The 21,681-nt window shown below is 43.5% G+C and overlaps 1 protein-coding gene across 6 annotated transcripts in view; it reads left to right on the top strand.

The window, feature by feature from the left end:
* The window catches only part of RAPGEF4 (Rap guanine nucleotide exchange factor 4), a 329,303-nt gene that overhangs the window by 293,239 nt on the left and 14,383 nt on the right, over positions 1-21,681 (top strand). For all 6 annotated transcript variants that reach the window (XM_039469846.2, XM_010352028.3, XM_074399463.1 and 3 more), the window contains 11 exons: positions 1,653-1,741; positions 2,470-2,500; positions 2,722-2,800; positions 3,952-4,098; positions 5,907-6,004; positions 11,274-11,399; positions 11,783-11,961; positions 14,889-14,979; positions 18,649-18,699; positions 20,794-20,881; positions 21,297-21,361. In XM_039469846.2, coding sequence (XP_039325780.1) covers positions 1,653-1,741; positions 2,470-2,500; positions 2,722-2,800; positions 3,952-4,098; positions 5,907-6,004; positions 11,274-11,399; positions 11,783-11,961; positions 14,889-14,979; positions 18,649-18,699; positions 20,794-20,881; positions 21,297-21,361 — 1,044 coding nt within the window. The remainder of the gene's footprint in view (positions 1-1,652; positions 1,742-2,469; positions 2,501-2,721; positions 2,801-3,951; positions 4,099-5,906; positions 6,005-11,273; positions 11,400-11,782; positions 11,962-14,888; positions 14,980-18,648; positions 18,700-20,793; positions 20,882-21,296; positions 21,362-21,681) is intronic.

Below are 21,681 nucleotides of genomic sequence, written 5' to 3'. Positions count from 1 at the left end.
GCAAATGCTAGACTTTGTGAACACATTCATTCATCAGAAAGGAACTGCAGAAAAAGTAAAGAAAAAATTCACACATTATCCTGCCATCCTGACTCAAAATGGGTAGCATTTTCCTGCATTTTCATCTCGTCTCTTTTTCTCTGTGTGTTTTATGTTGTAGTCATGTCGCACTGTCATTCTGCAGGCTGCTTTTTCCATTTAATTTGATGTAAGGATTTTTCTGTCGGTACAGTCCTTATAATAAAAATGTCTCTACATCTCCTGAAGTAATCCAAAAAATGTCTAATGACCCTTGAGTAGCCGTGTCACAGGTGCATTTCTGTGTTCCCGTATTGTTGAGTGTTTACGTCATTTCCAGCTTTCACCTTCCTAGAATAGTAGTGCGGTAAAAGGTCTTGTGCAAGTGAGTCTCTCCTTGGGTACCTCCCTGGAAGTGGGATTACCAGATCAAATGGTAGACATTTTTGAGTGGAGTGGAGCACATCATTTTATTTAGGAATTGCGAGAACCAGAAATGGTAGGCTGTGAAAGTGGTTCGTAAACACTGCTGTCTGCTGCACTTCCCCGTTCCTTCCTGCAGCTCTAGCCCCAATTAAAGCACTGATCCTGACATTTAAGCTCCATTACTCACTCTCCCCTCCAAAATTTGGCTGAAGATCTTACTTCTGTGCAGGAAAAAGGCAATGTTACTTCCATTTCAAAATTTTTCAGTCTGTGTGTTCTAAAATTCTAAATGATCCAAAAGAAACATACACCCTCTCTCCTTTTTATTCATATCATTTCACAGGCAGAGGGGCGAGGCAGTGAGGAAAGATGGACCATGAGCTTCCCTCCAAGCTGAGGAATGAAGTATTTTGAAAATGCTAGAAATGGCGGTAGCTTGGGGTCATCATACATTGACTTGTGGCCTCTACCCATTGAGTGCAGGACTGTTTTGCAGATGAACTAAAGTGGTGTTGAAGCTGGCACTGCCATGGTTCTCACCTTCTGCTGCAGAAGCCGCTGCTCCTGAGCAGAGTGGGCAGCAGGGTCAGGACAGTTCCCAGAAGGACAGCAGAGAGCCCTGAGTTGGTGGCACAAATTCAGCATAAATTCACTGCAGTGCTGAAGACCATGCTGCGTCTTACCACCAACTATGACCCAGAATGAGTAGCACATAGTAAAGAAACAATGTGTGCCAAAATAAAGTGAAAATGAACATTAAAATTCCCCTGGAAAAAAATGAAGTAAAAGAAGTGCTCTTTTGTGGACTTCAAAATGACCCATTTCAAAACATTGCCTTTCACGTAAATATCATATAAACAATTCACCTGCAATTTATTTTCAATTGAATTTGTATGGTTGTAAAATTGATATATACATTTTCTCACTGTAACCATTTTTAAGTGAATAATTTCGTGGCTTTCATTTCATTTCTGATATCTGTGCAGGCACCAATTGCCACTGTCTATTTCCAAAACTTTTTCTCATGGCCAGCTTTGAACTTGGACATAGTGTAACATTTCCTTTTTTGTTCTTCCTCCAGTCCGTGGCTCCATGGTCTGGAGATGCTGGTGAAGCAGGTGACACAGGGACACATCTTTAGTGTTCTTTACAAAATCGCGTGCCTTTTGCAGTTCTTGTTAAAAACCTGTGACTTTTGCCAATTACAGGAGTTTTATGTATCTGTATCAGATGATGCCCGGATGATTGCTGCCCTCAAGGAGCAACTGCCAGAGTTGGAGAAGATTGTCAAGCAAATGTAAGGAAGGGCTTGGCTTTGGGGGTATGCTCTCATCAAGTAAGTCCCAAAGAGTCCTTTGCCCACAAGAAAGGTTAAAGCTGGTCTTTCCATAGCCATGGCCTGTCTGGTTTCAGCGGACTGGGCCAAGGGCAGAGGTGGCGCAGTAAGGCCAGAGGAACAGCAGGACTGAGACTCTGTTCAGTCTGTGCTGGAGGCCTGCCAAGAGAAAGCCTGGGAAAGAAAAAATCTCCTGTGTGGAGTCCAACTCCATCAACATGGGTCCCTTAGGTTCAAGACAGTGAATCCAGTAATAAAATGGCCAGTGGCATTTAAAGAAAGTTTGAGGGCAATTACTCATATGGAAAATTCACTATCTGCTGCCAAAGCTGTTGATGGTGAATATTTGTGTCCTCTCAATGAACCAGAAGGTTTTCACATGCGATTACTTGAACTGTAGATTAAACGCAGTACTAGAGAGCGAATGTGCTGCTAGATAGACAGAAAGCTAGAAATCCTGGCTTTGAGCGTCAGTTCTGCTGGGAATCTGCCTGTGGCAAGAGCTGATATCTTTGCTGTCTACCTTTCTGCTTTGGTCTCTGACTATTAAAATGAGGAAGCTCATATTGCCTCCTGAAAGGGTTCTGTGATTGTGATTTCATTTTCTAACATAAGATTAGTTATATACAAATAAGGCAATTTAGTAATAGCAATGGTATTAAATAATGTGCTTTCTCTACTTCTCGTAGCTCAGAAGATGCAAAGGCACCACAAAAGAAGGTAAGAGACATGAGCCTGAGTTCCCTGTCTGTGCCCTGTAGAATTACAATTCCCCAGAAATATTATATTGCAGTATACATAAAAATGATTTATTTTTTGTAAACACGAAATCTGTTTTCTTCATTTCTCGACTCTGCTTGCTTCTCAGATGTGTCTCCTCTGAGTTGCTAGTGTGCATTGGTCACTCTCCCTTATGGCACTTGCTGTGGTTGTTTTTACAGCACAAGGTCCTTTTGCAACAGTTCAACACGGGTGATGAGAGAGCCCAGAAGCGCCAGCCTATCCGCGGCTCTGATGAAGGTGAGAGCCCTCTTCCAGCTAACTCGTGGTTGTGTACATTATTTAGAGTCAGGATAATGGGAAGCATCACCTTGAACCCACAGAACAGCTTCTTTTGGAGGTGCCCTGTTGCCCTCCAGGTGGTTTGCTTGGAGGTGCCCTTTGGCGGCACAATTATTTCTGTCCTTGAACTCTTGTGCCTGGAGCCGAGATGCCTAGCTACCCTTCCCTGATGCAGCCTCTCCCTGACTAACCCCCTTTTTTTGGAGGAAATGAAGATGATCTCAGGGCCTGGTTATCAGAATTGCCCACCTTGGGAAGAGCTGGTGGGAAGGTAGCTGGCACCTGGTGGGTGCCTAGGAGACAGCAGACCACCAGCATCCCGCCCAGGGACAATGCTGTGGCCCTGAGCACAGCCCTGAGCACGGAGGCTTTACATCAGGACGATAAAGATGATGGCTTTTGTTTGGTTGTTTAAGAGTCTCCAAAGAATCACAGTCAAAAATAGTCACAATAATAATGACAAGCATTTCATTTAAAGCTATAAATGAATCTTGTATCTAGGACTGCCTCTAAAACCAGGAATTATAACATAACAACGGGAATTGCTCCCAGGACTTTTGTGTTCAGAGTTGAGCCTCTGGGTGCCATATCCGCATCTGCTGATAGAGGTCTGCTGAGCTAAATGGCATCTGAGCTTACGCGGCCTGGCCCCAAAGCACACGAGTCACTGAAACAAGTAAGCAGGAGTGTCAGCACGTGCTGAGGCCCATGCAGAAGCCCTCCTGTGTGCAGAGATGTGAGTGGTGGCTCCCCACTGTCACACAGGGTAGCAGTGATCTATGAATCACCTGCAGTATAGCACATCAGACCCTGAACATCAGCCTGAAGATACTCTCCATATTTTCCCATGACTTATTTGTGGGGTTTTCACCAACATCTCTTGTTCTTTTAATTGGACTTGGCAACCATATATGTACCTATTCTTAGACCAATGCTAAGGTAAGCAGTTTAGAAAAGGCAGGCATAGGGGTAAATGCGTATGAATAAATACAGTTGTAAAAATGGCAAAATGATGCAAATTAGAGAGGATGCCTAAACATTTTTCATAAGTATGGTTTCACTGAAAACTCTTACGTCTGATTTACTATGTTGTTACTGCCTTTGCATAGTTCTGTTTAAGGTCTATTGCATGGACCACACCTACACAACCATTCGGGTGCCGGTGGCCGCCTCGGTCAAGGAAGTCATCAGCGCAGTTGCCGACAAGCTGGGCTCCGGGGAAGGCCTGATCGTAGTCAAGATGAGTTCTGGGGGAGGTAACAGCCTTAATTCATATTTTAGGCCGCTGTAAAAGTGGGCATTCCATCCAAGCAGAAACCATGCAAGGAATTAGCACGGTCACGTGGGGCTCACCCAGAGGATGAACTGGTGCTTATGCATGCTTCCACAAATCACAGAGACAGCATGGTCAGAAGTGGGCTGGGTGTCTAATGTCCCCTATCATGTACGTACCCACTCCAAGGAAGAAAAGTGACTAGAACTGAGGACTCCCGGGTAGATGCTGGCCTGGAGTTCTTTCAGTTTAAACTCTATTCAAAAAAGTTTAAGGCCTTCAAGCCCTGAGAAATATGGACCCCAGGAGGAAATCTAGCGGGACAAGCTCAAGGCCATGGGTTTCTGTAAGTCCAAAGTTGGAGGCAGTCAGAAGCTAGTTCTTTGAGGCTGATGATGGTTTTCCTCCTTACCAGTAGAGAGGCCGGGAGCCCAACTCAAATGAAATGAGGAATATTTTCTCCCACAGGATTACAGTTCCTTTCACTATACTTGATTACATGATGCATTCCTGAAATGTCATTTATTCATTCATCACATACTTACTGGCCACAATGTGGCTGTGAAGGAAAGAATGAGTTAGACACAGCTCACATTCCCAGGTTGCTCCCGGGCCAGGGAGGAGGTAGATGGTAAGTTAACACAATTACAGTCCATGCTGGCAAAAATTTTAGGAATGACTACATGTTGTAGTAAGAGACTAGAGGGAACAGCAGTGAGGTTCATTTCTCCAGTCACGATTTGATAGCCATTTGGGGGAATCCTTCAGGAACAGGTGAGCCATTTCTGCCATGTTTTAAGGTGAATGATTCCATTGATGGAGGATTTTTTTAATGCATGTTGGATTTCAAGATCTCCCTTTCATTTCTGCCCCAGTTGCACAAGGCCAAGGACATCTGCCCTCACTGACCTAGGTATCCCTGGTCCCACACACACTTTCTGTAGTTCTTTACCCAAATGTCAGTGCCTCACTGACGCTCCCTCCTTCGTTGCCTTCATTCACTTTCTAAAATGGTAACCTCTTCCCCTTAAACACGCTTGCTAGCCCCCAGCCCTGCGATATGCTTTTCTTCTTGTCTTCTCACCCTCTCTAATCTATTTATCTTCTTTATTCTTGGTGTCTCCCACTATGATAGCATGTTTTCTGGAGTGGGATTTTGTTTTTTTTTCCGTATTGTTTCCTCCTGTCTTCCCAGTACCTGGAGCAGTTTCTGGCATGCAGTAAATACAAAATAAATATTTATTAAATGAACTCATTTTTTAATTTTTTTAATTTTTAATTTTTTTTTGATGTGTTCTCATCTGAAGAACTAATTTTTTAATGTGAGAGGAGCCTTCCTCTAGTTAATGCTATTGCCCTCCAAATTAGGGACTAAGTGAATAAAAATAGTAAATTTTGCATCTAAAATCATGTGACATCTCAGAAACCTCCTAAGTTTTTAAAAAGTGATCTTTCCTGGGTGTGATTACCATCTAGAAATGTAATTTGTGAGATAAATAGCAAGTACGGGTTTTATATACACAGTAATTATGGCTGCAGCACAGAACTGGGTGAATTGACCCTCTGGCATCTGTGTTCCTGCTTTGTGGTCATTTCTGATGGCATCCTGAGTGGCGCGGGGCTGCACAATGCTGCCTTTTTCATTCTGTGGATCCCTTCAGTACTATATTTTCTGCAGTCGCTCTGTGTGTTCAGTAATTCACCAAGCTGGCAACTTGTTGGTGTGATTAGGGCAGTGCAGCAAATCTCAGATGTATTTAATAGGCAATCTCATGCTTTTTATGTTCACAGAAAAGGTGGTGCTCAAACCTAATGATGTTTCGGTATTTACGACGCTCACCATTAATGGACGCCTGTTTGCTTGCCCGAGAGAGCAATTCGATTCACTGGTAGGTGTGGATGGCCTGCTCAGAGCAGCACTGCAATCAGAAAAACTTGTCTGGAGCCTAATTTGGCAGTCACATTGAACCCAGTGGCTAAAAAGTCTTGAATGCTACTTAGCTTTTTCTTTTGCTGGGGTCTATTAGGTAAGCCTCAGGTGTTCATTTGAGATGCTTAGGGCTTTTGATTTTCTTTTATGGAGATGAGCCAAGTAGCACCATTATTAGGGCATAATTCAGCTTTTAGAACTCTTCGTTGTAATTCACCTCATTGGTCTGTCCCAATTTAATTTAATTGGTCTGTCCCAATTTAAATATTATTAAGTTTAAATTTTTAAATATTAATGTTAAGAATCTAAATACATACACCAGGATGGAAATAATTTTTCTAAAGCAAGATATTACTATTTATTAGGTTTCTTTGCATTCTGGCAAAACCACCATCTGGTCTAAGAGAAATGCTGTTCCCTGAAAGCACTTTCTCTACCTTCTGCAGAAAATGCCAGAGGCCAGAACCCTTCCCTAAGTCTCCGAAAACACTTGTTACCCCGCATACAGACAGAGCTTTCTGTGAAAACAGGACTAATAGGCCCACACTAATAACTGAGTAGCCTACTCTCTTTTAAGCAGGCAGTAGCATACATTTCTATTCATCCAACCAAAATTAGATACGGAGGTAAATAGCTAGTAACATATCTTAGAAAGTCTAGAGGGCCAACTTAGATGGTAGAGAAACTGCTCTTTTTCAGTCTTTGGATACACAGGCCTTCTCCTTTAAGAAAGGCACAAGACAAGAGCTAGAGGTAAACTACAGCCAATTTTGGGGAGAGAGTTTCCATAAGGGATGTGTCAGTAGGTTACAAGTTTAATCAGACCAGTTCTTACAGGTATCAAGCTTCTCCTCCCTGGACTTTTTAGAGGTTGTTTTAGCCTCATCATAATCCTGATTTTCCTGCTAATCCGTCTGGTCATAAGCACGCTCACTGTTCCTCAGCCACCAGCCCTATAAGATCTGAGTCTGCCCCCACCCATCTTTTCCATAAACTTTTTCATCTGCATTCATTGATTCTAAATAAATATTTCTCAATACTGAGGGATTGAAAAAAATGTCAAAAACGAGTCGTGCTGCCCTCTCCTGGAAAGGAAAGCCATAAAAAGCCAGTTCAGCTGCAGCCCCATCAAAGGTGCTACAGGACATGTCACCACAGGGGCGCTGGGGTCTCTCTTGCTAGCAGTGCCAAATGACATGGTGCAGAGACAGGGAGTGTGACTGTCTTCAGCTCCCTGTGCAGCAGATACGCACCTTGCAAACCTCTGTGTGTTGGCTCACAGTCCTGCAGCCTCCCAGGTTCTTAGCCTATGCTTGTCCTCTGTCTTAAGGCCCCTGTCGTTGGAAGGAATGTACACTGCAGTGAGTACCCTGGGCCTGAACTGCTTCCCTATCAGCGCTCTGCCATTCATTGTGCTGTGAGTGGCCAAACCTTACATGCCTCATTCTAACTGTGGCCAGGGAGCTCCTTCTCTGGTTTTTTAAAGGTTGCTTTTGAGGACAGCTCATTGAGCAAGAGTCGCACAGAGGATGACCCTGCAGTGGAAAACGTTGGCCACACCCTCTGATCCAGGGGCACATGCTTCTGCAGCATCTGCTCTGCTCTGGGGCTGTGCTGGCTTCTGTGCGGCACTAGGCCGAGTGCCCCAGAGCCTCTGTCCTTATCGCAGTTACGCTCAAGCTAGGGAGAGGGGACTGACACAAGCAGCCTGGAATAGAGCAAGTCCTAGTGTTCTGTCTTGGTCTGAAATTGTGTGGTCTGCCATAGAATTAGCGGTGCTGGCAATTTAACCTAGCAGTTAAGGGTTCAGATTCTGAAACTTTACTCTCTTCACATTTTATTTAAGTATAAATGTCAGTATACAACAAATCCTTATAAAACTCCATTGTGCTATCATGTGATTCCTCGTTTATCCATTCACTGGTTCCTCAGACTTTTACTTAGTACTTACCACATCATCACAGGCATTGTGGATGGTTCTGGCTCTGCAATGGTCTTGAAGACAAATCCATCATGGTCGTTGTACCTCAGTGAGCAAACAGTGCAGTAAGGGACTCCAGCATGTGATCAGGGAGAATGCAGTGTGACAAGTGCCGTAACAGAGCTAGGCGCAGAGGGTGTGGGAGCACCAGGAAAGGAAGATGCTCCAGGTAGCTTAGCCATCTCTGGGTCACTGACAATCAGCACATCCCTCTTATGTTTTAGTTTCCTCATCTGGAAGATGGGAGGATAACAACGCTATTCTCCCAATTACCCCTCTCCAGACTTAGCAAAGAAATCATGGCTCAAAAACCGTGGGGAGAAAATGCATGGGCGTTCTCTGTGTGTAGCAGCTTTCAGATCTGTCTATGCAATGTAGGCCCCGTGGAAGCTCTGCTCTGCCTTATCTGTAGGAATTTCCACAGGGATATGCACAAAAAAATGGCCCAAGGAGACGCTTCCTCTGGGATCGAGGGTGAGCATTTAAATACCCCACTTCCAAAGGAAAAGCACCTTTTGCTGCTCAGATTGCCTCTTCCATGGCTTATGGAAGGGGTCAACCTGCCCTTTGCCAGGAGGGAGAGTTGGTGAGCCCTGCCCATTGAAAGAAAAGTTAAGACTCAACAGAGCTTCCTGTTACTCTCAAAAGGGATGCAGGAGCAATAGACCTGCATTCGTGACTAAAGGAGCTTTGTGTACTTCTTAATATTGGACCCTTCCCTGTAGTTGTTAGGTAAACTTATCCCCCTATCCAAAGTTATAAAGCCTCAAGGAAAAGGAGCAAGATGGACTGAGTCTCTCCAATCCTGAGAAGACAGTGCGGGGAATAACATAGGAGGGGCGTTTCGCAGAGCAGCAGAGGGGCTGAGTTCACAGCAGCAGCAAGGGGGAAGGGAGAATGTGCAGCCTCAGTTTGATCCTCTGAGAGGTGGCCCTAACCTGTAAAATGTGTAAGCTTCCCCAAATTTTTTTACCTAGGACCTACCCTGGTTGAAATCATTCTCCTCATTTGCTTCCATGCGCTACCTGCCTGTCAGCTTCAGTTCGGTTCCCTAAGATTTAAAACTTTGGATTCACTTTTCTTCCCTGTCCTCTGTCCCCTGCATAGAGTAAACTGGGAGCAACAGTATTTAGCTCCTGCATCCAGGCGTGGTACTGATCTCACTTTTCTGTTTATTTGCATTGCTGCAGCATTTCTAGAAAGTGACCTGATTTGGGGGAGGGGCTTCCTCTGTGCCAGGTACTGTATTTACGTGGTTCACTAAAATCATTCCTATCCCGTCATCTGAACAAGCCTAGGGTAGGTGTCATGACCCCAGTGTACCAGAGCTGGAAACAGATACTCAAGAGATGAGGGAATCAATCCAAGTCTACACAGTTAGGGTTTTTATTCAGAGTCACTTGCTCTCTAAAGCTGACACTCACCTCGTCTATTATCTAGTCTGTTAACAAAACACAAACTCCTAATCTGGTGCACAAAGACGTGCTACAAACTGGTTCATGCTGTCCATGGGAACCCCCTGCACTCTCTGCTCCTCCAAGCAAGTTTCATGTTGGCCTCCCCACCTTCATGCCTCCCTCGCCACCACCCCAAGGGTCCATCTTGGATGTTCAGGGAAAACCTTGCTATTCTGACCTGCCCAAGCTTATCTGCTTCATCTTTTAAAGCCCAGCGTCTTCACGATCCTGTTCAGACCACACATTCATTCCAAATACCCAGTCACTTCCAAAAAATCCATCCACGTTCCCCTCCTGTTTATCTCTGCTCCTGGGTGCTGCCTGTGTTGTTGCTTTGGCCCCTTTACACCTGCAAATGAGGAGCAGCAGCGGAGGCTGTTCTGTGGAGTAATGTATGGGGCAGATAGGGCTGACTCCCTTCAGGTGTAAACGTGCTTGGCCCCCTCTTAGACTCTAAACTTCCAAATGCAAGGGCTGTCTACCTGCAGAGCATGTAATTTCTCTGGTGCCCAGAACGCAGTGGGCATTTGTAGACTACAGTGATGATGATGAAAATGATGATGGAACTTGTATAATGTTAAGACTTCTGACATGGGTAGTATCTAAATATGGTTAGCATCATATTAGGGAAATACTTTTTTCACTTGTGTGACTTTTGTTTTTGTTTTTATTTTTTATTTTATTTTATTTTATTTTGAAAATGGAATCTCTCCTTGTTGCTCAGGCTGGAGTGCAGTGGTGCTATCTCAGCTCACCACAACCTCCGCCTCCTGGATTCACCTTCTGCCTCAGCCTCCTGAGTAGCTGGCACTACAGGTGCATGCCACCATGCCTGGCTAATTTTTATATTTTTAGTAGAGACAGGGTTTGGCCACGTTGGCCAGGTTGTTATTGAACTACTGACCTCAGGTGATCCACCCGCCTTGGCCTCCCAAAGTGCTGGGATTACAGGCGTGAGCCACCACACCAGCCACTTTTGTGACTTTTGTAACTTTGTAATGTATATGTTGCCTATTTATATATAAATCTATTACATTATACATATACTTCCTATATATGCATGTCATTCATCTTACTAAGTAAAAACATTTTAGATCATTTCTCATAAAATAAAACTGATGTAAGCAAGTCAGATGGAAATTTTTAGTGAAGGGTCTTCCAGAAAGTAGCAGAGTTTGGTCTTCTAATGTCTGGCCCAAAACACCATGACCGTGCAAATAGCATCCTCAGCTCAACATCCGCCCAAGAGCAGAGGAATCAGACATCATGTGTAACCTCAGTTCCCAGAGCTTTCCATCCCTCATGACCCCAGGCAGTGTGTCCCGAGAGATGGAAAGACAGCAGTATTACCATAGCCACCAGCAGTAGGAAGTAGCTCTGTGGATTAACGTCCCAAATGGCCATGCCAGTACCCGCTTTACAGCAGCTAGGTCTCCCAGGACTTCTTCCATTTTTACCAGGGAAAAGAAGACTTTCCAGAGACCTCTCAGGCCCAAGTGGAAGAGAATAGAACCTCCTCAGGTCACTCTTCACTGAATCTTACTCTCCACGGTTCGCATATTTCAGTCGTGAAATTGATGATAATGATGCTGGCGACTATACGGACACTGAAGCCAGCAGTGCTGCGAGCAGAGGCATCTCTGTCCTCTGAGTCAAATCACAGTTTCCAGATATTCCTGAAAGCAGCCATCTCTCTAGAATCCTTTTCCCTCAGAAACTGCTGAAAGCATTTAGTGCTAAATAGTTGTCTGTGCTGAGTTTCTGATATATTTTTGCATTATTATTCATAGACTCCCTTACCAGAACAGGAAGGCCCAACTGTTGGAACAGTGGGAACTTTTGAACTGATGAGCTCCAAAGATTTAGCATACCAGATGACAATTTATGATTGGGAACTCTTCCACTGCGTGCATGAGGTAAGATGCCTGATCAGATGCATTGGTAGCTAAGATAGCAAGGGTAAAGGCTGCTGGCATTGCTCAGTTTGTAAGTGCTAATATGTGCTACAATATGGAAACCGCATGACAATTTTTTGCATCCTGAGTTTATAAATAAAGCCTGCTATAAGGCCTTTGAGTATTAAAGAAAAATCTTTACGGCATGCCATGTCTTCCTGTGTATATTAAGCCAGTAAAACCTAGTTTATATTCATATATTTAACAAGCCTCATGGAAGGCCTTCAGATCTGATTGAATTCACATTTGCTGACCAGTAAAACACTGTCTTGACAAATAGAGAAACCTAGCTGATGTTTTGATTTAAAAACAAATAAGTGAAATTGTTTTCCTTTCTTTTCTAGCTGGAGCTAATCTATCACACATTTGGAAGGCATAATTTTAAAAAGACCACAGCAAACTTGGATTTGTTCCTGAGGAGATTTAATGAAATTCAGTTTTGGGTCGTCACCGAAATCTGCCTTTGTTCTCAGCTCAGCAAGCGTGTTCAGCTATTAAAAAAATTTATTAAGATAGCAGCCCAGTAAGTATATTTAGCTTGGAAAGAGAAAAAAATGTGGAACTGTGTTTTCATGTTGTTCTCTTAGACTACACCTTGAAAAGAAAAGCAGGGTCTAGGTACTGCTTATGCACGAGGACCAAACACAGGGCCTTAGGAATCGCTGACTCTTGGAATGGAGCTCTTTTGACATCAATAGATAAATTAACTTCTCACAGCACTGATGCGGGAGTCAAAGTTGTGACTTCTCTTTGCTCTTTGCTTTCTACTCAGATGGTTTTGCCTCTTTCGGTTTAAAGATTCCTTCCATAAACAAGGTTCCCTTGTACTTCCAAAGTTCAGTTTAAAAGGCTCTTGAAGTCAATGTCCAGCATGACACATTCTCACCAGTAGAGGGCAGTGCAGCATGCAAGGAGAGCGGCACACCCAGCCCAGCCACAATTGAAACGGTAAAACGCATCAAGGCAAGCTAACCTGGTACATGAAAATCATCGCTATAAACATCAGAAAAAGCAAGCATCTTATAAATATTCTATTAAACAGCACTTCATGGGAAACCTTTTTTTTTTTTTTTTTTTTTTTTTTTTTTTTTTTTTTTTTACTGCAGGGGCTAGTTAGAGTTCTCCCTGACATGAATTTAATCTTCTCCTGCTATTTAGATATGCCTGACAACCTCCTGTTTACTTCCATATTTTTGGTATCACCACAGTGCTAAAAATAAAATGCTAAATGTGGCCTATGGCTGTGAGACTTCTTTCCTTTCTAAATGCAGGGAGCTCTAGCACACACGAAGGCTGAGAGCACAAGTGACCCCAGCTAGACAGTTTTCTTGAGCCAAAATCAAACATGGAGTTTGGTTTCCTGGGCTAAACAAAGAAGTAAAGGCTGCTTGACGTTTTAGAGATATCACTTTGCAAGATGCCTGCAATTATTTGCCAAAAACTTGAGAGTTCAGTAGAATTCCAAATCTGTTGGATTCAAAAGCTGCTATTTGTTAATATGGAAACGCTGGCTATTTTAAGGAAGATTTGGTAAAATGGTGCCTGTGAAGTTCTGGTTCGGAGTATAGCCACTTTCCCTGATAGCCTGAACAGCCTCTTTGCAAGAGACAGATGCTTTCACGTATCTGGAATGAGCTGATTATGGAAACTGTGACAAGATGTGCTTTCCCGTTAGAAGAAGCACAATCTCTCTCTTCACCTTAGCCTGGCAGTGCCAAATGCAACAAAGAGAGAGAAGCAATCTGCACACAAATCTAGGAAGCCAGAAAAACCTTTTGGGGCCTGATCCTGTTATTTTACAGAGGCAACGTGGGAGAGCCTTTCAGAACACCCATGACTTTTTTTTTTTTAATGTTTTGCTTTACTTATCCCTCTCCCTTCTGTTTATGTGAACGAGTAGGTGGACTTGGCCTTCAGTATAAATTAGTTTATGTTATTGAACTATTATTAAGTCCTGTGCTGAGTTTGCTATCCTATAGGGAAGCTATTTACACAGCCCAGCTGAAGAAAACTGTAGACTTTTAAAATCAGAGATCTACAAGAATGAGGTTGAAACCTCGTGACAGTAGCATCTGTTTTACTGGATATTTTTAAAGAACTTCAACATATTTGTTTTAAGCGCTTTGCCTGCCCAGAACTGTGTGAAGTTGGTGAAAGCAGATGTTATTATTCCTCTGTTTACATTCGAGGAGACTGAGGCATACAGAAATTTCATGACATACATATGGAGATAAAGTTAGCTGGTAACAAGGCAGTGACTAGAAAGGCAGGTCTGTAGTCCTGCATTTCATTTATTCTTTCAAGATCACATAACAAGACAAAGGCAAACACAGAGATGCGATTGTACGCCTGCCCTTAGCCCCAGGTGTCTTCTAAATAACCTTCAACCCCTGACCTCAGACCCATCGTCCCAGCACAGCGAAGGCCTCACTTGCTTTCTCACCAGCGGGACCACACACACTGGCTTCTCCGAAACATGTTCTCCATCTCCACGCAGACAATCGAAGAATTACTCTTTGCTACCTTTGCAATGGGTAACAAATGCAACAATTTAATTAGTCTTTTTCAAAAATGTTAATCCAAACAGGATTTAATTATGATATAGTCCATTTAAATAACCACATGGATTCAGGGTAATGGATTTATGCATATTGCAAAATGAATTCTTTCCCTTTTCAGGGACCTGATATGAAGAAGTTGGGGTTCCTTTTTCTAAAAAATTAAACCAGTTAGCTGTATTAAACATCACCATTCTAATAAGAAATTCCACACGTTTCATTTCCGAATACATATTCATCAAAGCTAATAATGGCATAAGTACAGATTCAAATTGATCAGTTTCCTTGGTATCAGTAAAACCCAGAGAAGGTTATTTTTTGGTCACTGGTTTAGGTTACTTCTCAGCTTTAAAATTCCTTGAGATTAAGTGTCCGGCCTACAGAGATCACACCTTAGAAGTTGATACTTTTCAACAAATTAGAAGCATTTGCATGGCAGGTAGAAGTGATAGTGGCTGCAGCCGTGAGACTGTCTTAGTTCCCTCTCAAGCTGGCAGAGGAGAGTTTCCACCTTCAGGCTAAAGCTCTAGAAATATCCAAGGACACTGCACTTTGGTTCTTCCCTCATGAGATATTTCTCTCTAGGTCCAACAAGGCTTTTAGCGAGATTGGGATTATAATAACCCCTAGGGTAGATGTCTTTCAATTCCTTCTCAAATCCCAAACCTCAGTGGTCAGCACCTTTCACTTTCTAAAACCACAGTGAGAAATCAAACAGTAGAACGTGGTCACCCAAGGGGAGCTTTGACAGTGCATTAAATCTATCCTTGCCCGTTCTCATAAAGGAGTCCTGACAAATATTAATGACGATCAGAAAATAGAACTCTTAATTTTTTTTTAAATCTCACTCAGAAGTAACATTTTACTCAAACACACATATCTTGTGTTTCAGCTGTAAGGAGTATAAAAATCTGAATTCCTTTTTTGCCATCGTCATGGGACTAAGTAACGTTGCTGTGAGCCGCTTGGCACTAACGTGGGAGGTAAGCTTCAGCTGGGATCCAGCTGTGACTTTTGCCTTAGGAATAAAAACACAGGCTCACCAGTGAGCTTTTTAATAGAAATATCACTCACACTAGTATAACAATGGAAAAGGTGGGACACTTGGAGGGAGGTGACCTATCTCCTTTTTACAGTTGCCTCAGAGGGAGAATTTTAAAAGACATTGTCATTTGTATATGGAGAGTGGGGGAGATGAGGGGATGTCTGCTTCTTCGTAGACACAATGTAAATAAAAATAAATCCGGTTCCTGAGTATAACGCGAAGGATCCTCATTGCTTGGAATGACTTCAAAAGTTTTGCTCGTAGATTCTATCCTTCTCTGAAATATCTGCCTGTTGCTTTTGCCATAAACCTTGTCTTTAATTGAAAGAGGACAGAAGATCCATTTTTATCCAGGTACTCACGTTGCTCCTGGGAGGAATAGCCAGGAAGCCAACTGTTTGCAGGGTTGAGTACTAAGTGTCTCCTCACCACCTGGCAGGCTTCTCTCCACCGAGAGGAACAACAGTTGGCTACTATTCAGCTTGGGGCAAAAGTGAGGCAGGTGTGTTGTGAGTTTCTGTAGCAAATATAATGAGTGGTTTGTCGATCGTTGGTTATTCAAGCTAGAAAACATCTTCATTTATTATTAGCTTGGTCCTCAAAATGTGCTTGACCTCTTACATGTGGCGTATAGTTGAAGAAATACTAATCTCTAATAGAACATACACACAGAAATAGACTCATGCTAAAAATAAAAAAGTGTGTGTAAGTGGGACACAGAAAGAGGGCAAGGAGCACCTACTAGAGACCCAGCTTGCAATGGTGCTTAACGGCAGCTGTTTGCATCTCCAAATGCTTTTCTTGAAATTATTTTCTTCCCCATGCTCCTCTTGCAATGATTTTCTTTTTCCGTCCCTCCTAAATGTTTTCATTGTTTATAGGGCAGGTCCTCACAAGTTCTTCTGTCTTGTGTTTCTCTTAAAATTCCAGGCAGATGCAGCACACAGCAGCTCATCCCCTGAATATAGGAATGAGGGAACTGGTGAGGCCTGCGTGCCACGCAGCTGTATCGTCTTCCAGCTAGTAAGAGGACGGAGCTAGTGTTGCCAGGAGAGCTAAGCAATGAAGCCCTAGCACAGCTCCCTTGTCTTATTGCCCAGGGCTCTTGGGATCGCTGGAGACCTAGTGTTCTCTCCTACGGAGAGTCTGCCTTCCCCAGTCTGCTTCCAGCTTCTAATTGCCCTGCCACGGAGTCCAAATGAGTTGGTTGGGAAATTTTTAAAAAGCCATAAAGCCTCACAGGGGCCAGGAAGGCCAGGTGTGGGTACCACACAATCAGAACAGAGCATGTGGCAAGCACTCTCTGAACCCCCTTTCCCAGTCTAAAAAATACATATAGGAGGCTGCTGGGGAGGGTGCAGGCAGCCAAAGGAGAGAGCTAACTGGCCAGTCCTTGGATTTCACTGGGGATAGGAGTTCTGCAAGTCTGTGAGCTTCTGTTTCAGCACTGCGTGCTCCTGAAAAGAGGAAATTACCCTTTCATCATTTCTAAGCCTTTATTTTTTAAGGTGAAGTGTAGTTATATAATTTGTCGGGAAGATTTCATTCCTAAGCACCTTTGATTCTGGTTTACGTACCTGTACTTGCTGAGAAAACCTCCCAAAGGCCTCCCATCCGACTCCAATGGGTACCACAGTGACCACACCAGTGTGAGAAATGGTGCCTGGCCTCGTGGAACTAGGGGGCACGTGTGGAACAGTCACGGAGCAAAATGGAAAAGAAAGCCGGAGCACACGATAAAGGGAAGGGTTCAGAACTGAGGGGAAAGACCAAGCTGAGATGAGACAAATGAGAACTACCCGGAGCACACACAGTCTCCCAGCCTCGGCACCAGTGGCACCTGGTGCAGGACAGTTCTTGGTCATGGAGTCGTCTTCTGTGTTGAAGGACACCTAGCAGCATCCCTGGCCTCTCCCCAACAGATGCCAGAAGCACCTCTTAGCACACCTCTAATCCCCACCCCTACCCCCACCCCCACCCCCTGACAACAAAAAATGTCTGCACACATTACCAAATGCCTCCTGGATTGGCACGATGGCTCCATTGGCACGATGGCTCTATTGAAAACGCTGCTCTGGAAGCATAGGGGGTGGATAAATAATAGTATTGAGAATGCAAGAAACATTTTGATTACCCTGTGCCCTACTGTGTTTGACCTAAAGAAAGCTAAGTAAAGAAAGAACAGATGACAGAGGCCCAGCAAAACATAACCCACTCTTAAGTTTTAAATGGACTGTGTTCACTGAGTCCACTTTGTTGCATAACAGGATGATCTGGAGTCTCTGTGTAGGGTGAGATCCTGGCATCCCTTGATGCCCATTCCAGCTTCCAGCCCTTTGAATAGTCCCCTCTAAGTAAGGACATCAGGTTTTCCTGAACCCTAACTTGAACTGCCAGGAAAATGAGTTTGGAGGATATACAAGATACTAGGTTTTAGAAACAAAATCAGAGTTTTACAGATGTTTAAATGGGAATATAACAAGCTGATTGAGATAGGAAAAAAGCAAGAGGAGCCTTTCTGTGGACTGCAGAGGCCCAGTTGGTGAATCAGCTGTTGAAGGTAGGCTTCGCTGTTCAACGCCTACTCCCAGCTGACCTGGGAGTCTCTGAGGCCCAGGAGGTGGCTGATGTGTTCCTGGTCCTGGGAGAGGAAACATGTCACATAGCTCTATCTTGGCTTGGCCCTTTCGGAAGAGAAAAGTGAAAGGTTCAGCTTTACTGAAAACTCAGGAACTAAGCAAAGTCGGAACCAATAAACTGAAAGGATTCAGTATTGAGCTGTTGGTGTAGACATGTGGGTACAATAAGTGTTGTTGAATCATTTGCCAAAATATAAACATGAGAAATCAGGAAATTGATAGAACTACCCAGTTTTGTATTATGGGAAGGCATGTGAGAGAAATAAATGCTCATGTAGAAAAGCATGGCCCATGTGAGAGATGAGAGACAGCCGAAAAGAAGGCAGGGGGCGGGAATTACAGGCTCTAACGAGAAGCAGCTGTGTGACTCTGGGCCAGTCATTGAAACTGTGAGACTTAAGTTTTTCCATCTGAAAAACACAGGCTTAATCTATTCAAATGAATATTTAGAGAGTACTCTGTGCCCAGTACTTTTTTAGGCACTGAGAAAAATATCGGTAAACAAAACTAATACAAATCCTTATTCTCATGTAGTTTACCTTGTAAGGGAGGAGGAGTGTTGAAAGAGATAGTTTCATAAGTTTTTTTATTGCTAATATTCTCTAAATTCCTGACTTTGGGACTCAGAGTTTAAAAAAGTGTGTGGGGAGGTATATTCAGACCTCTTATAGTCTGAGGAATGCAGTCGTCTTTATAAATCATCCAGTTCAGAAAACATTATAAAAGCAGTAAGACCAAAGCATTCATAGTTACTTTTGGTTCAGTTAGGTTAAAGACATTTAAAAGGCAAGTTCTCTGTGTTCTGGAAGATTATCCTCAAATGACAGGACAGATTACAGTCTGGCCTTTCTCAGAGATGTTTGATTAAGAGCCAATAGAAATAGATTTCCCCTAGAAATGGTAACCCATGATACATTTCTAGATATTGAATCTGACATATGCGTGTGGCATTTTCATTTCATTACCAGAAACTGCCAAGCAAGTTCAAGAAGTTCTATGCGGAGTTTGAAAGTTTAATGGTAAGTGACAGTGGCTTCTTTATTCTGTTCACTGTCTACATTAATCCAATTTCTGATTAGCTGAATTGAAGTTCTCATTTTGGAAATTTTATCTGTCCTTGTATGACTTTAAGAAGTTTATGATCCCTTTTAGTGCTGCTAAAACAAGCATGTCTGACTAATGAATGGCACCCTCAGGAACTAACTTAAAGAGGACTTACATCCCACATAAGGTCAATTTGTATAACTAAGAAAAGCAGTGTAATAGGGTCCTCTCCATCCAGCTCTGGTTGGCTCTGGGTTGGAAGCTGCATTTTTCTTGGCTTGCCAAAATGATTTTTCCCCATTGGCTGGGAGGTGTTAGCAAAGGAGTGAGGTGGGCTTGCTGGGAGTGATGGGCTGGTTTCAGAAGGCAAATCGGAGCGGGCATCGGCTGTACAGGGCAGACAGCCAGTAAGCCAAACTCCCAGGGAGAAGGTGGGGCTTTGGGAAAAGGGGAATCTTGCAGTAGAGGTTTGTTTGGTTTTTGCTTTCAAAGGAAATCTCTCCCCTTGGCCTCTGTAGGCAAATCTCCTTTTCAGACAAGAAAGGGAAAAAAACCCAAAACCTTTTATGCCATAAGTGAAGTTATTTTCAAACAAATCAGGCCAGGTGTAGTGGTTCACGCCTGTAATCCCAGCACTTTGGGAGGCCAAGACCGATGAGTCAATTGAAGTCAAGTGCTCAAGACCAGCCTGGCCAACGTGACAAACTCCCCTCTCTACAAAAATACAAAAATCAGCCAAATGTGGTGGCCCACACCTGTGGTCCCAGCTACTCAGGAAGCTGAGATGGGAAGATCGCTTGAGCCCAGGAGGCGGAGGCTGCAGTGAGTGGTGATTGGGCCACTGCACTCCAGCCTGGTGACAGAGTGAGACCCCATCTCAACACACACACAAATACACATCAATTTGTTTAAGTCTACCTTCCTTTTGTAGCTATATTTGATTCAGAAATAGAGTTGAGCCCTGAACAATGCAGGGGTTAGGGGCAGTGACACCCCCTCTACCCCCATGCAGTAGAAATACTGAGTATAACTTATTTATTTTTTTGAGTCTGGGTCTGTCACCAAGACTGGAGTGCAGTGGTGTGATCAGGGCTCACTGCAGCCTCGACCTCTTGGGCTCAAGCAATCCCCATACTCAGCCCTCGAAGTAGCCTCCAAAATAATTTTTTTTTTTTTTTTTTTTTTGAGATGGAGTTTCACTCTTGTTACCCAGGCTGGAGTGCAATGGCACCATCTCGGCTCACCACAACCTCCGCCTCCTGGGCTCAGGCAATTCTCCTGCCTCAGCCTCCTGAGTAGCTGGGATTACAGGCACGCGCCACCACGCCCAGCTAGTTTTTTGTATTTTTAGTAGAGACGGGGTTTCACCATGTTGACCAGGATGGTCTCGATCTCTCGACCTCGTGATCCACCCGCCTCAGCCTCCCGAAGTGCTGGGATTACAGGCTTGAGCCACCGCGCCCGGCTATTTTTTTTTTAAATAGGGGTCTAACTTGGGGTCTCACTATTTTGCCCAAGCTGGTCATGAACTCCTAGTCTCAAGAAGTGTTCCTGCCTTGGCCTCCAAAAGTGCTGGGATTATAGGCATGAGCCACCATGCCTGGCCCAAGCATAACTTGACTTTCCCCTAATTTAACCACTAATAGCCTACTGTTGACTGGAGGCCTTACTGATAACATAAAATCAATTAACACATTCTTTGTATGTTATATGTACTGTGTACTCTATTCTTAAAGTAAGCTAGAGAAAAAGTGTTAAGACAATCATAAGGAAGAGAAAATGTATTGACTGTTCATTAAGGGGAAGTGGATCATGATAAAGGCCTTCATCCTTTTCCTCCTCTTACTTCGTAGGCTGAGGAGGAGGAGGAGGGGTTGTTGGTCTTGCAGTGTCAGGGATGGCAGAGGCAGAAGAAAATCCATGCATAAGTGACCCACACAGTTCAAACCTGTGTTGTTCAAAGGTCAACTGTACCTGATTGTGGGGTGACAAGGCGGGTGTGTTGGGAGGTAGCAGAGGGTGGTGTATGTGTCACCAGTCATTACCAGCAGCTCTTTGTCTCTCCTAAGGACCCTTCAAGGAACCACAGGGCCTACAGGCTGACGGTAGCTAAGCTGGAGCCTCCTCTCATCCCCTTCATGCCTTTGCTCATTAAAGGTAATCCTAATAAGACGCGCAGGCCAAGTAAGTGATGCGTGTTTGGGGAAGAAAATGAATAATACGCTGATCAGATTGATACCTTAGGGAAGAATGATCAGTTCCATCCTTGTACCTTCTTTGTCATCTCCTCTTAGCCCTGACTTTTTGGAGAGGGTGGGAAAGATGACTGGAGGAGCGGGGACCCACGATTTGGAAACCTTGTTAGTGAAACAGAAGATCAGTTTAAAAATTTTACTAATCTCAGGTGAAGTGATTTAGAAAGTTAAACATCTAGCATAAAAGGAACTATTATCAGCTTTTTTCAACTGTAGTGTTATGCAAATCCACCAGCATAATCTAATGGTGCTATTGTGCTTTCTTAGTATGACATATTTCCGTTAGTGATTAGAATGTGGCTTTTATTTCTTTACAGATATGACATTTACTCATGAGGGGAACAAGACGTTCATTGACAATCTAGTAAACTTTGAAAAAATGGTATGTGCAGTATTATAACCTTAACCACAATGCGTTTTTAAAATAAAATTTGCATTTGTTCTAATAAAGGAAATAATTTCCATATATGCTGCCATGTTAAAAAGGTAGTTACACATAAAGGGGTTTTTGAAATATTTGGTTCGAATTGGCTACCTATTCTATTCTGTCAGTTCTCTTTTGTGAAATTGAATAGTATTTGTGCTGTGGTTCACAGCAGCAGCTGGCTTTTATGCCGCGTGTTTCTTCCTTGGCTGCCTGTTGCTGAAATGCACAAATGTTCCTCAGTGACTTCCATGCTGTTGTTTTGCTATAAGGTCTGG

Source organism: Saimiri boliviensis, chromosome 5, assembly GCF_048565385.1.
Source record: "Saimiri boliviensis isolate mSaiBol1 chromosome 5, mSaiBol1.pri, whole genome shotgun sequence".
Classification (NCBI taxonomy): Eukaryota; Metazoa; Chordata; class Mammalia; order Primates; family Cebidae; genus Saimiri; species Saimiri boliviensis.
Note: the sequence above shows the minus strand (reverse complement) of the source record. Positions and strands in the feature narration are given on the sequence as shown.